Below are 14,276 nucleotides of genomic sequence, written 5' to 3' on the forward strand. Positions count from 1 at the left end.
CAGTTGATTTGGCTTTGCCTCATCTTGAAAATAAGAACTCTTTGCTAGACTGGTATTGGCTAAAAATCCTCCTTTCCTCAACCATATGGATATTACTTTTCAAAAGGTCTGAGGGACAGAGGCTTTTGGTGTCTGAGATTTTAGGGTGTTTGGCTAATCAATACCGTAGTCACTAATTAACCACATCTCAATGAGAATTGAGTGAGTTCTGTTAGTTCCAAACATTAAATTCATCTTACAGGTCCCAGCCTGAAGACATCTTTAACTCCAACTCTCTGAATAATTTTATTCATTCTAAATAATATAGGGTAGGTGACATGTTTGCTGCTGCCTTTTTCATCTTATCTTTGATGATTTGTCAGCCTGGGGTAACCATTCAGGAGAAGGTGAACCGGTGAGTTGGCCATAAATCTGCAAAATTTGCACATAGGGATCACCTAGTGGGGAGATAAGGCACTTTCGTGTTTGCAACAGGCTACTTTAGGATGGAATGTGACCTTCTCATGTCATTACCAATCCACTGAAGGAGTGCAGGACAGTGAAAAAAGCATGCTCTTGGAGTCAGATGGACCTGTATACAAATCACAGATCTAATACTCAAGAGTTGGGTAATCTGGAGTAGGCCACTTAATCACTTTGAGCTTCAAGTTCCCTATCTGGAAACAAGAATAATAATGCCTCATTTGTTAGAGTTAATGAATATGAAATAAGGTCCTAGAATATAAAGTATACTCAGCCTAATAAATAATAATTCTCTTGAGTAATGCTGGGTAGCTAACCTCTACTTATCTGTTTGTGAATCTTGCAAATTCCCATCTCAGAGAGCTTGAAGGAGGATACAATTAGGTAATGTTAATAACATCATCTTGGGAAAGGCAAGAGACTATAGAGATGCTGGGTCATTTCATTCTTAAAATGTTTACCTTTTGCTGTAGGGTAATAAATGGAAGTGATATTTTCATATGTACATTGCAATTATACCAATTTCATTTCCTTGAATTGTTCAACCTGGCTTCAGGTTTTACATCAAGTATTTTGTGGTGCTTAAACAGGCCTTAATTTTAGCTTTGGGGTAGTGTAAAAGCAGTCCTTATCTCCCAAACACTGAAGATTTTAAGTTTATTCAAGTTCTTGTTGAGTGATTTAATTTTGAATCATTATTGCTTTTAAATGCTAAAGCAAGACAGATTTCCTTTACATAACAGTTCAGAAGGGGGAAAGGCATTTTTACAAGCAGTTAATTTGTAACTTGTATTTAAAGCCAATACGCTTTTGAAAAATCAGAAAATTCACCTCTAATAATTAGAAGATAAAGGCGAGAGAATGGTGGTAAAGGAAATCTCTGCTGAGATATTCTTAATTATAAAAGCTTATCATTGTAATCCTTTTTGAAAATGAACAAAGAGTCTTGATGTTTGATGAACTTATCAAATAAGACAGACCAGTGAAGAGGCAAATTTGAAGTCAAGGCAAAAGAGAACCAATTAAATACTTCACAAAGTGCTGAAATAAGAAATCATGGGGTCTTTGTATCTAATGCCAGTATATCTGACCCTGGTTTTCAAAATGGAAGACTATATGGTGAAATAATTTTACTAGGTTCAAGTTATGGCCCTGGTATTTTCTATTGGTTTGATCTCAGGCAAGTTATGTAAGTGTTCTGAGCTGTAAAATGGGAGGAAATTGAGAGAAACAAATGGATGAGAGTACTTAGGACAATGCCTGGTACTGAGTAAGCATTCAGTGGAAGCTACTGCCAGCGGTTTTGTGTGATTATTATTGTCATATTTTGGTCTTTCCATTCTCTCTGATGATTGACAAAAATTAGAACAGATGTATAATGTGCCTAATTGGCAGGGATCATCAAGATTGGTCAGTGATTTCAAACATTTACAAAATTTAACAGTGGCACTCTTTTTGTCCCAAATAAAATCTTACATGAAACGTAAGAGTGAAAAAAACAAATGATATACATTTACGTTTTAAATGGTACACTTTAATTTTTAAATTTTTTTAAATTTTGAGGTACATTTTTATTTTTATAAGCTCTTCTTTGCCATTTGCTTATTATAAACTCTTAATAGAAAAATGAGATTGAGAAAAACATTTTAAAATAATGGTGATGAAAATCAGTTGTAATATCCAGTCTCAAATACCAATGGATCCCCATTACATATTTTATATAAATAATACATTTTGGCACGTGTGTGTTTAAAAAGTTTAAACAAATTTCAGTTCTTCATTTATGATAAAGAGTATGATCTCTTAGTCAATATATCATGTGCACTCAAAAGTTTGTATTTATGGTTGTTGGGTGTAGTGCTAAGTCGTTAAATTAAGCTGGTTGGTAATGTTGCTCAAGTTTGTGTCTACTTGTTCTATTTATTACTGAGGGAGTGATGTTGCAGGCTCCAGCTACATTTGTGGATTTATTTCTCCTTTCAGTTCCTTTAGTTTTTGCTTCACATGTTTTAAAACTGTGTTATATCATCTATCTATCTATCTATCTATCTATCTATATTTAGAATTCTTATACCTTCTTTTTTTAATTTTTTTATTTATTTATGATAGTCACACACAGAGAGAGAGAGAGAGAGAGGCAGAGACACAGGCAGAGGGAGAAGCAGGCTCCATGCACCGGGAGCCCGACGTGGGATTCGATCCCGGGTCTCCAGGATCGCGCTCTGGGCTAAAGGCAGGCGCCAAACCGCTGCGCCACCCAGGGATCCCGAATTCTTATACCTTCTTGATGATTTGCCCCCTAATCATTATGAAAGTCTTCCATTATCCATAGCAATTTTGTTCTGCAGTCTATTATTAATATAGCTATACTTTCTTATGATAATTTTTTGCATGATGAGTTTTTCCAATATTTTATTTTAACTTATCTGACTCTTTGTACTTCAAAGTATGCTTCAAAGCATGTAGATAGCACATAGATGAATTTTGCTTTAGTATCTAGTCTAACAATCTCTGTCTTTTAATCATAGTATTTATACCACATATATAAAATGTAATTACTGATAGCTTTGCATTTGTTTATCATCTTTTTATTTTCTACTTGTCCCATTTGTTCTTTATTTCTGTTTTTTATCTTTTAGACTTAATGTTTTTTCTAATTCCTAATGATTTATTAGCTATTCTGCTTTTTTTTGCTGTTGTTCTAAGATTTACATATATATCATTAATTTATCACGGCCTACCTTCAAATAATATCGTACCACTCCTGATATCATTTTTATTTTCACTGAATAACTTTCTTTGATATTTCTTGCAGTGCAGAATGACTTTTGGTAATGAATTCTCCATTTTCAGTGGTCTGAAAAAGTCTTCATTTCACCTTATTTTGAAGGATATCTTTGTTGAATATAAAATTCTAAGTGAATTGTTTTATTTTCTTGCCGCATCACTTTAAGGATGTCATTCCATTATCTTTGGCTTGCATAGTCTCTGAGGAAAAATCTGCTTTCTTTTTTTGTGTAGTGTCATTTTTTAAAAAATGACTACTTTTACAATTTTCTCTTTATTATTGATTGTCAGCAATTTGATTTTGATGCACCTTGATATGGTTCCATAGGTTTATATTTCTCACCAAATTTGAAGAAAAAAAGTTTTGATACTATTAATTCAAATATGTTCTCTGCCCCATTGTCTCTCTTTTCCTTCTGATAGTCCAATTGCAGACTGGTTAGACTGCTCAATATCCCACAGGCCACTGAGACTCTGCTCTTTTTTGTTGTTGTTGGCAGCATTTTTAAATCTTTTTGTTTTATTTTTCATAACTTCTAGAACTTTATCTTCAAATTTGCTTATCTTTTCTTCTGTAGTATTTAACCTGTTAACCCATTCAATGAATTTTTCATTTCTGTTGTGATGATTTTCAGTTTCAAAAATTTCATTTGGTCTTCTTTTACATCTTTCACTTATCATCACGTTCATCATTCTCCTTACATACTGGAATATATGTGCATTAACTCTTCTAAAGTTCTTGTCTAATGCTCCCATCATTTCTATATCACAGATCTTTAGAATTAGGACTGACTCAGATGACATCTGGTTTAATCCACTCATGTGGCAGATAAAGAACTTGAGCCCCAGGGAGAGAAGGGGCATATTATGTAACAACCAGACCTCTCTGCCAGTCATTTTAAGAATACTGGCCAGTTAATCCTCATTATGTTCCTCTAAGATTATTGTAATTATTACCCTCTGACTGAAGACCAGGGAAGAAACAAAGCAGTTTGACAGGTTCTAAATAACTCAACCACCTAGTGAAACAGTCAGGTCTTCTAATTGCTGGATAAGTGTTATTATCTCCACCAGTCCTGCTACCCTCACCCACCAGAAAAAAAAAAAAAAGTTTTATTTTTTTTAACTAAGCACACATTTTGAAAATATGACATTTTCAACCAAAAATTTCCACTGATGGAGAACGAACAAAATTCCTTAGAGGAGCTGATGGAAACATGAGTAAGGACCTCAAACATGGAGGATGACCACTGTTTTTGTTAAATAGGCCACAAAGGCAATGGATCCTGGGAAGTTTAAGTCATGATCCCTCTCTTTATTGTATTTATTTCATAAGCATCAGAGTGTGTTTACCAAAGTACCGTGGGCCAGGGCTATGTGACTATTTTCTTTTTTATTTTATTTTATTTTATTTTATTTTATTTTATATTTTATTTATTTATGATAGGCACACAGTGAGAGAGAAAGAGAGGCAGAGACATAGGCAGAGGGAGAAGCAGGCTCCATGCACCGGGAGCCCGACGTGGGATTCGATCCCGGGTCTCCAGGATCACGCCCTGGGCCAAAGGCAGGCACTAAACCGCTGCGCCACCCAGGGATCCCGTATGTGACTATTTTCTAAGGTTGTCCAGATAACTAGAAATCAGTATGTACTCAACCTACGTGAATTTTTAACTAATATGAACAGCTGGAATAGTAGATGTGACTCAGAAGTGAGTCTTGTGAAGGTGGGAACTTTGGTTCAGGGTGGCTAATCGTTAGCTATACTTCAAGGGGCACTGGGTATGGGCTTCACCACATAGTGGCTCCAGAATTTGGGCAAGTAAAACTCTAAGACTCAACTCTCTCATCTATAAAACAGAGATAAATAATTCAATGAGTGCTTCTCAGGAGTTAGGGGAGTTCATATAAAGTACTTAGCACAAAACTTGGCACTTGATAAGCTTCTAGAATATTATTTTTATTACTCTCTTTCCCTTTAGTCAGAAATCTTTCATAGCATATCTTGGAATGCTAACACAATGCAAACATTGTAGTGTCAAACAGCCTTCATTTAAATCCTTGCTTTGCCATTTTACTATCTATATAACTTTAAGCAAGCTTATTTCATCTCCCCATGAATCTGCTTTACTTACCTACAAAATGGGTGTAATAATTCCCGCCCCACAGCGTTCTTATAAAATTTAAATGAAATAATGTAAGAGTGAATGAGATAATATATTTATACCCAACATTTGTACTGAGTTCCTACTATATGCAAAGTACTACCTTTAGCACTAGTCTTCAATGTGAACAATATAGTTGTGATCCCTGCCTCATAGAACGAGCAGTGTAGGGATGGAGATAAGGTATGAGAGGAGTTATGTATATGGCATAATGTTAACATAGGGTGGGCAGGTCAAAGAAATCTACGTAGAGGAAGAGAGGCTTAACTGGGAAGTTTCAGCCAGATGGACAAGGTGTGATTATGTAGAGGAAACAGAATTACACATGTACTGCAAGAAAGCCTGGAGCATGCCTAGAACTAGATGTTCTGTGTGGAATTCTGTGTGTACACAGCACACAATAAATACTTTTCATTTGTTCATTTCATTAATTTATTCAGTACATACTCCAGGTATGTTAGGTGCTAGGTAGTCAACTAAACAGGTAATATTCCTACCCTCAGGGAATTTACAGTTTAGTGATAGAGTCGATAAACATATAAACAAAACATTTACTGTAACATTTTGTTTATATGTTTAGTTTATATGTTGTTTACATGTTACAGTAAAGCTGTGATAAGGACCATGAAGGAAACAAATAGAGCTTTTTAATAGAGGATATTAGAGCACTCTAAAGACAGGCTGGCTGGTGGGGTTTCTCTAGAGTTGGCATTTAAGCTGATATATGTCAGATTGTAAGGAGAAGCCATGTGAAGAACAGGAGAGATTGGCATGTGCTAAGACCCTCCAGTGGGAAATGGCCCATTGTGCTCATGGCACTGAATGATGGTAACAGCATGAGAGTAGGGGATGTGCCCTGAGAGGATGTCAAAAAGGTGGGCAGAGACCAGATCATAGAGGACCTTGGCATCATGATGAGGAATTTGTACTTTAGTTTATGTGTATTAAAAACCAACCAACCAACCAGTCAAAAAACCACTGTAGGGTTTCATAAAGGGAGGAAAAGGGATTATCTGATTTGTAATAAAAAAAAATCATTCTAGTGGTTGTGCAGAGACGGGATTGAAGGAAGCTGAAGTGGAAGTCTTGGCCCACAGGAGGCCGTAGCAGTGATGTGGGGGAGAGATTATGATGCATTAAATCAGAATTTTGGCAGTAGAGGTAGGCAGAAGGGAAGGTATTTGAGAATTTTCTTGAAAGTAAAATGACAGAAATTTCCAAAGGACTGGATGTGGGGTTGAGGGGAAGGAATGAATTAAAGACCACTGCCAGTTATCTGGCTTGACCAACTACGTGTTACAGTGGTTCCACTTTTGGATGTGGGTAAAACTGAGAAAGAAACTACCCAGAAGAAAATTAAGAGTTGAGATTTGGAGCCATTAAGCTTGCCATGCCTCAGAAGTACCAACCTAGTGGAGATCTAAAATGGAGCAGTTGGATAAGAAAATAGGATTTCAGATGAGTGGTCTAGGTTGAAGATCTAAATTTAGGAGGCATTAGCATTGAGTCACAGGAAGCCCAGGAAATGGATCTCACCTTTCTAAGCCGGAGAGAAGCAGAAAGAGAAAAGAAAGGCTGTACTACTCCATGAGGCATTCCAGGTTTTGGAGAATTCAAAAAGAACTGGCCACAGAGGTAGGGAGGGAACTAGGAAGTGTGGTGCTGAAGTTGTCCAAGATAGGCCGATTTCAAGAAGGGAACAATGGCTAAAAGAAAGAAGTAAGATCAAGTCAGAAAACTTTCCACTGGATTTAGCAACATGGAGGTCACCGGAGACTCAGCCAAATTTCAAAGTCAATTTAAAATAGTTCAGTTTCATGATGTAATTTCCATGTAATAACTGAATGGATCTCCCTTAAGATGATATAATTAGTGATAATAAGTCTTAAATATAAACTGAGCCAACTTATTAAGATGATCCCCTTGCAATAATCAGGGTCAGGTCTTCTAACCTTCTAGCCAGTTAGTTGTTTACTGATCTCAATTGCTGAGGTAGCCACAGGCCAGGGTCAAGCATTTGACTCACAGGTTGCCTGGTCAACTCATGGACCTTTGCCTCATGTGCCACCCTGTTTAAAAAGTCAAATGGGTAGCATCTCACAAATCCACAACCCTCTACAGCATAGGCATTCAATACGTTTTTGATGAAGGTGGAGAGTTTTGATGCTCATATACGGAGTTGAGAAGGTTTTGGAGAAGGAACTGACACATACATCAGGCTTGAGCTTGGGGCTTTACATAAGTGATATTAGTCCATATTCAAAGCAGCCTCACATGTTATTATTATCCTGTTTTTCAGTTTTAAGGAAATTGAAGTTCAGTAGGTGGCAGAAACTGGATTGCAATGCATGTTTGGTGGACTTCAAGCCACTTTGTGTCGTAAAGATGTGTCCGCAACTATGTAACACTCCTACAGATATATGAAAAAAGAAACAATGTGTTAAAAAATGGGGAAGTGCTCAGTTGTACAAATTAGAATGCAGGATTTCTCAGAGCCTTCAATATTTGCATTTTAAATGTACAAAAGTAGCATCTTGTATGCAATTTATCCAAATGTATTTGACCATGTAACTTCTCTTCCTTTCCAACCCCCAGGTTGAGCACTCCACAGAGCATACTTTGAGAAATCCTGCCATGGTACTAGGTTGGCTTGTGATGATTCTATAGATTAAAAAAGCCTAAAAGCCATATAGGTAAAGAAACTTGTTCACAGTGTCATAACAAAGTAGATGTAAACTAAAAATTATAATGAAAGACTCCTGACTCTTAATGCTCTGTATTAAATGTGTTATTACTTGAGTAGATTCTCAGCAGCTAGGAGATGCACTTTTTTATTTTTTATTTTTGGAGATGCTTTAAAACTATTTGCCAAGATTTCCTAGATCATAGGTTTATCCATGGTTCTCTAAGTAAATAAAAAAATGATACGTGATACAATTCTTCTGGAAAGCTATTTGGCCATAGGTGTCATAAGCTTTAAAATCACCTATATCTTTCAACCTAGCCATTCCATTCTACAGGATGTATCTTCAGGAAAGAACTTAGAATATGGAAACACTGAATCAATAATCTAATTTTTCGATGTTAGATAAGTGAAACCATGTGTAGCCATCATAAATAGTTTACATTTCTGGTACAGTATTAAGTGGAATATCAGGATGTAAAATGTAATACTCAGTATGACCTCAATTATATTATGAAAATGGAATGAAAGAAAATGCAACAAAATATTAATGGTGGTAGGATTGGGGGTATTTTTTTCCTTTATGTTCTCTTTAAAGAGAATGTATTACTTTTATAATAAGCAAAAAATAAACTACAATTAAGGATTCATTGAATGGACACTGAGGAAGGCACTTGATGGGATGAGCACTGGCTGTTTATACTATATGTTGGCAAATTGTATTTAAATTAAAAAAATATAAAATAAATACATAATTTAAATTTAAAAAGATTCATTGGAATGATAAGAGAAAATGTTGGACATATTGATATTGGTTAAAAGGTTGGAGCCCTATAATGACTTAATGAATGGTCCTTGTGTACTTTCTGTACTCTTGTTTCAGTGATAGCATTACTATGTGTTCTTCTGTCTAGACATCATGTCACAAAGCTTTTAAAGCTACAGCAACAGAGCATTGCTCTGTCTAGGCTGTTGCTTTCATGCATTAATACAGTTTTCTTCCATTTTGACATCATAATGCAGTCTCTGTGGGCTTACATTGACATTATCTTGACAATTTCATAGTGAGATACAAAACTAATGCTGGAGTCATTTTCTGTTCCCAAATCTTCACTTTATGCCTTATACTCACTTTTTGATGGTTAGAACCCTGTCTTTCTCCATGTTCCTATACTTCAAACTTTTATTATTTGGAAAATCTATCAGAAAAATGACATATGGACAGAATCTTGAGCCATTTGAAAGTCTGGCTACCAGGATTATTTAATTAGCTTCTAACTGGAAATTAGGTTCAAATAAGTTTCTAAACAATGTCATTCTATTTCCTATAAATTGGTTTCATTTTTTTCTCTTCTTTTCTTTCTTTCCTTCCATCCTCCTTCCCCCTTCCCTTCCCTCCTCTTTTCCTTTTTTGTCCCTGGTGAAGACAGAAATTAGACAAATATTACAAGTGTGATAATTAAGTGTTGAGAAGATGTTCAGAGATTGACTAAATTATATGGGGGGGGAATACTTCCCTAGAGAACTGACGATTAGGATGACATTGAAAGATGCCTAGGAGTTAGCCAGATAAAGAGGTAGATAGTTGGATTCATTTAGGATTGGGTTTTGTAGGTAGACATGATTAAGGGAACAATGGAGTCCAGGAACTTAGGACATAGTTATAGATTTAAAATGATAGATCATGGAAAAAAACTAGTTATAAAGAGAAATGAAAATAAGAGAGGATTTTTTTTGGTAGATTTTAAACACACAGAGAGAGGCAGAGATATAGGCAGAGGGAGAAGCAGGCTCCCTGTGAGGAGCCTGATGTGAAACTCAATCCCAGGACTCCAGGACCACACTCTGAGCCAAAGGCAGTTGTTCAATCAAACATTGAGCCACCCAGGTGCCCATGAAGAGATCTTATTGATAGAAAGCTTAGGTGTCAAGAAAGTAAAAGCCCCAAAGACATCCAAATAAAAGGGCACTGGGAATCCTTGAGCATATAATACAGGAGAAGAGTCCCCAGATAACTATTCACAGATAACTCATGCATTAGTGATTTAGAAGAGGAACTGTTTCAGAGTGAGAAGGACAAGGATATGACCACAGAAGATAGTGAAGTGAGGAAAAAGTTCCCTGGAGGTGAGGAAATGGAGTGACCGAGGGGCAAGTGTTGGATAGCTCATTTATGGGGATGACCGAGTTTCCCAGGGTGATGGAAGGAATTGGAATAGAGAGGAAGATTGTGAGCTGAGCACTAAAAATTTTCTTTGGAGGGATAGTAGCACTGGCATTACATACTAGTAACATTTTATAGATCAGAGTTTCTCAAAGTATGATCTGCAGGCTCCAGGGAGTCCTCAAGATCTTTTCAGAGGGAGGGTATGTGAGTTCAAAATAATATCACAATAACATTAAGACATTTGTTCTTTTCACTGTGTTAATACTTTCACTGATGATGCAAAAGTTATGGTGGATAAAAATACTGTGGTCTTGGTACAAATCGAGGCAATGGCCTCAAACTCATAGGAAAGAAATTAAGTTTTACTTAAGAAAGTCTCTCTTTGGGGCATCAAGGTGGCTCAGTTGGTTAAGCATCTGCTTTTGGCTCAGGTTATGACCTCAGGTTCCTGGGATTGAGCCCCCACATCAGGCTCCCAGATCAGCAGGGAATCTCCTTTTCCCTGTGCTCCTGCTCTCTCTCTCTCTGTCAAATAAATAAATAAATAAATAAAATCTTTTTTTTTTTTTTTGAAGTCCCTCATGGGGATGCCTGGATGGCTCAGCAGTTGAGTGTCTCTGCTTTTGGCTCAGGGCATGATCCTGAGTCCCACATCAGGCTCCCTGCATGGACCCTGCTTCTCTCTCTGCCTATGTCTCTGCCTCTCTCTCTCTGTGTCTCTCATGAATAAATAAATAAAATCTAAAAAAAAAAAAGTCCCTCACGAAAGAGTCAAAATCATTAATTCTATTAAACCTCAATCTTTGAAAAAAACCCACTTCAATCTTCGAATACAAGTTATTTAAATATTCCATGTGATAAAATAGGGAGAATGCATTAGGAACTTCTGCCGCAATGAAGTATGGTAGTTGTTTTGAAAAAAAAGCAATTATTGAATTGTAAGTCAAAGCAACCACTTTTTTTCCTGGAACACTGTTTTTACTTGACAAAATAGCTGCCAAACTATGGTTATTCAGGCTTAGTTATTTGGCAGACATTGTCTCAAAGATGAACAGAGAGAGAGTCATCACTTCAAGGAAACCAAATAACATTATTTGTTACCAATGACAAGATTTGAGCTTTCAAAAAAATTATAATTTTGGAAAACACATCTATTGAGCTTCATGAGATCACTGATGATATTAATAAATTTGACCTTTTTTATATTGGAAAGGGAAATGTGTTAATTCTGTTAAGATATACATAGCGAACCATTGTTTTCCAAATTTCCAATGCCTAAAAAAATTTTCCAATGCCTGGTGTTACAAAAGTCATGTATGAGTGCCAGATCCATTCAAAGTACACATAGATCAATGGACTTCAGTGTAACAGGGTGCAAAAATATTCATTGACATGCTTTCAGATTCAACATTGCAACTAATCTTTAAGAAATTACCACTTATCAAGTTGTAGTATAGTGTCAAAGAAGAATACCCAGTCTGAAAAGACTATTAAAATTCTTCTCAACTATGTAACATTTCAATTACATAAGTCTACGAGGCTGATTTTCTTTATAGGTCTCAACAAAAACAATGTAAAGCAATAGATTGAATGAAGAAGCAGAAATGAGAATCTAACTGTATTCTACTAACCCAGACATCAAAGACAGTTGCAAACATGTAAAACAATGACACACTTTTCACTAATTATTTTTCTTAAGAAATGTGTTTCCAAATAAAATTATGGCATATGTTGTAACATGTAGTGAGTTTGATATTGCAATTTTAAATAGAAAAATACATATTGTTAATATTTCGGTTTTGATTTGAAAGTTATATCAATAGATGTAGCCCACTTAGACAAAGGCTCTTTGGATTACTCAGTAATATGTAGTGTAAAAGAGTCCTGGGATCCAAGTTTGAAAACCAGTGTTAAAGACGAGTATTGCTTTGCCCATAGCTCCTTGTCTTGGGTGTCACCATTCATCATGACTAGTAGCTCATGGAATAATTAGCATGAGACTCGAAGCACCCTTTTCCTATACTAGGGTGATAATCGTGCCATTTGTCACAGCAGAGGCTGCCTGGTTCTCAGAAGTTATGATAAAATTGGTGGTAACAGACAATCTTCGTACAATCTTTGTTCAGTGGGCTGACCAGGCTCTAACACTGAAATAGCAGCAATGATGCTATGGAGAGGAGCTCACGCTTGGAGCCAAGCAAGCTTGTGGCTTGTCCACCTCACCATGTGTGATCTGGACAAGCTCTCTCACCTCTCAGAGGCAGCATGGGGTAATAAGAAGAACACAGCCTTGGAGATAGGCCAGTTTCTACCTTCTACCTGTGTTATCCTGAGCAAGGCTCTCTCTCAGTTCTTTTGGCTGAGTTGTAAAACGAGGAAGCAGCAACATGATGGGGAAGTGAACATGGGCTCTGCATCAAACCAAGTAGGTCAAATTCTACCTTTGTCACCCCTTAGGCTATGACTTCTGGGATTACTTAGCTCTTAGAATCTCAGCTTTCTTATATACAAAAGGAGCTAATGATATTTACCTCCTAGAATCATTATGGAGATTAAATGATGAGATAATCCATGTAATATCCTAGCACTTAATAACAAAAGCCAGCCTGTAACAAAAGCCAACTTTAACAAATACTTCATGAGCATTTTAACATATTTTCAATAACTCCATTAGGTAATGTTATTTTTAACAGTTTTACAGATGGGAAAGCTGTAGCTCAGAGGTGTTAAGTAACTTGCTCCAGTTTTCAAAGTCAGCAGGTAGCAAAATTTGAAGTCAGTCCTCTCACCCTGAACCTCATGTTCTTAACCACCAGGCTTTCTGTTACTCTGACTCTTCAAAAATGTTGCCAGTTATCCTGATTCTTCAAAAAGATAAACAAAATTGATAAGCTTTTAGGTGCACTCACCAAGGAAAAGAGAGAGAAGCAAAATATATAAAATCAGAAGTGAAAAAAGAGAACTGACACCACAGAAATACAAAGGATTATAAAAGACTACTACAAAAAAGTGTATGTCAACAAATTGAAAAACAGCAGAAATGGATAAATTTCCTGGAAATCGACAATCTTCCAAAACTAAATCAGGAAAAAATAGAAAATCTGATTGTCACTAATAAAATTGAACCAGTCATCAGAAAACTCGCAACAAACAAAAGTCCAGGGCTAGATGGATTCACAGGTGAATCCACCAAAAAATTAAAAAAGAGCTAATATCTATTTTCCTCAAACTATTTCAAAAAATAGAAGATGAAGGAAGGCTTCCAAATACATTGTACAAGGCCAGCATTACTCTGATACCAAAACTAGACAAACACACCACAAAAAAGAAAAATACAGATGCAAAAATCTCTGATGAACACATGCGAAAATCCTCAACAAGATATTAGCAAACCACATTCAACAACACATTAAAAGGATCATTCACCATGTTCTAGTGGTATTTACTCCAGGGAAGCAAGAATGGTTCAATATTCACAAATCAATCAACATGATACACCACATTAGCAAAATGAAAGATAAAAATTGCACAATCATCTCAATAGATGTAGAAAAAGTATATGACAAAGTTCAAATTCATTAATGATTAAAAACTCTCAACAAAGTAGGTTTAGAGGGAATATACCTCAATATAATAGAGGCTATATATGACAAACCCACAGCTAACATCATGCTCAATGGTGAAAACTGAAAGCTTTTTCTCTGAGATCAGGAATAAGAAGACAAGGATATCCACTCTCACCACTTTTATTTATTTATTTATTTTTTAATTTTTTTTTTTAAATTTATTTTATGATAGTCACAGAGAGAGAGAGAGAGAGGCAGAGAAACAGGCAGAGGGAGAAGCAGGCTCCATGCACCGGGAGCCCGATGTGGGATTCGATCCCGGGTCTCCAGGATCGCGCCCTGGGCCAAAGGCAGGCGCCAAACCGCTGCGCCACCCAGGGATCCCTCTCACCACTTTTATTTAACATAGTCCTAGAAGTCCTAGTCACAGTAATCTGACAAGAAAA

General features: G+C 36.3%; 1 protein-coding gene across 1 annotated transcript in view; it reads left to right on the forward strand.

Moving 5' to 3' along the window:
• Positions 1–244: 244 nt before the first annotated feature.
• The window catches only part of C8A (complement C8 alpha chain), a 65,355-nt gene continuing 51,323 nt past the window's right edge, over positions 245–14,276 (forward strand). The window contains exon 1 of the mRNA XM_055307002.1: positions 245–394. Coding sequence (XP_055162977.1) covers positions 318–394 — 77 coding nt within the window. The 5' untranslated portion in view covers positions 245–317. The remainder of the gene's footprint in view (positions 395–14,276) is intronic.

The sequence above is a fragment of the Nyctereutes procyonoides genome, unplaced genomic scaffold (assembly GCF_905146905.1).
Source record: "Nyctereutes procyonoides isolate TBG_1078 unplaced genomic scaffold, NYPRO_anot_genome, whole genome shotgun sequence".
NCBI lineage: Eukaryota > Metazoa > Chordata > Mammalia > Carnivora > Canidae > Nyctereutes > Nyctereutes procyonoides.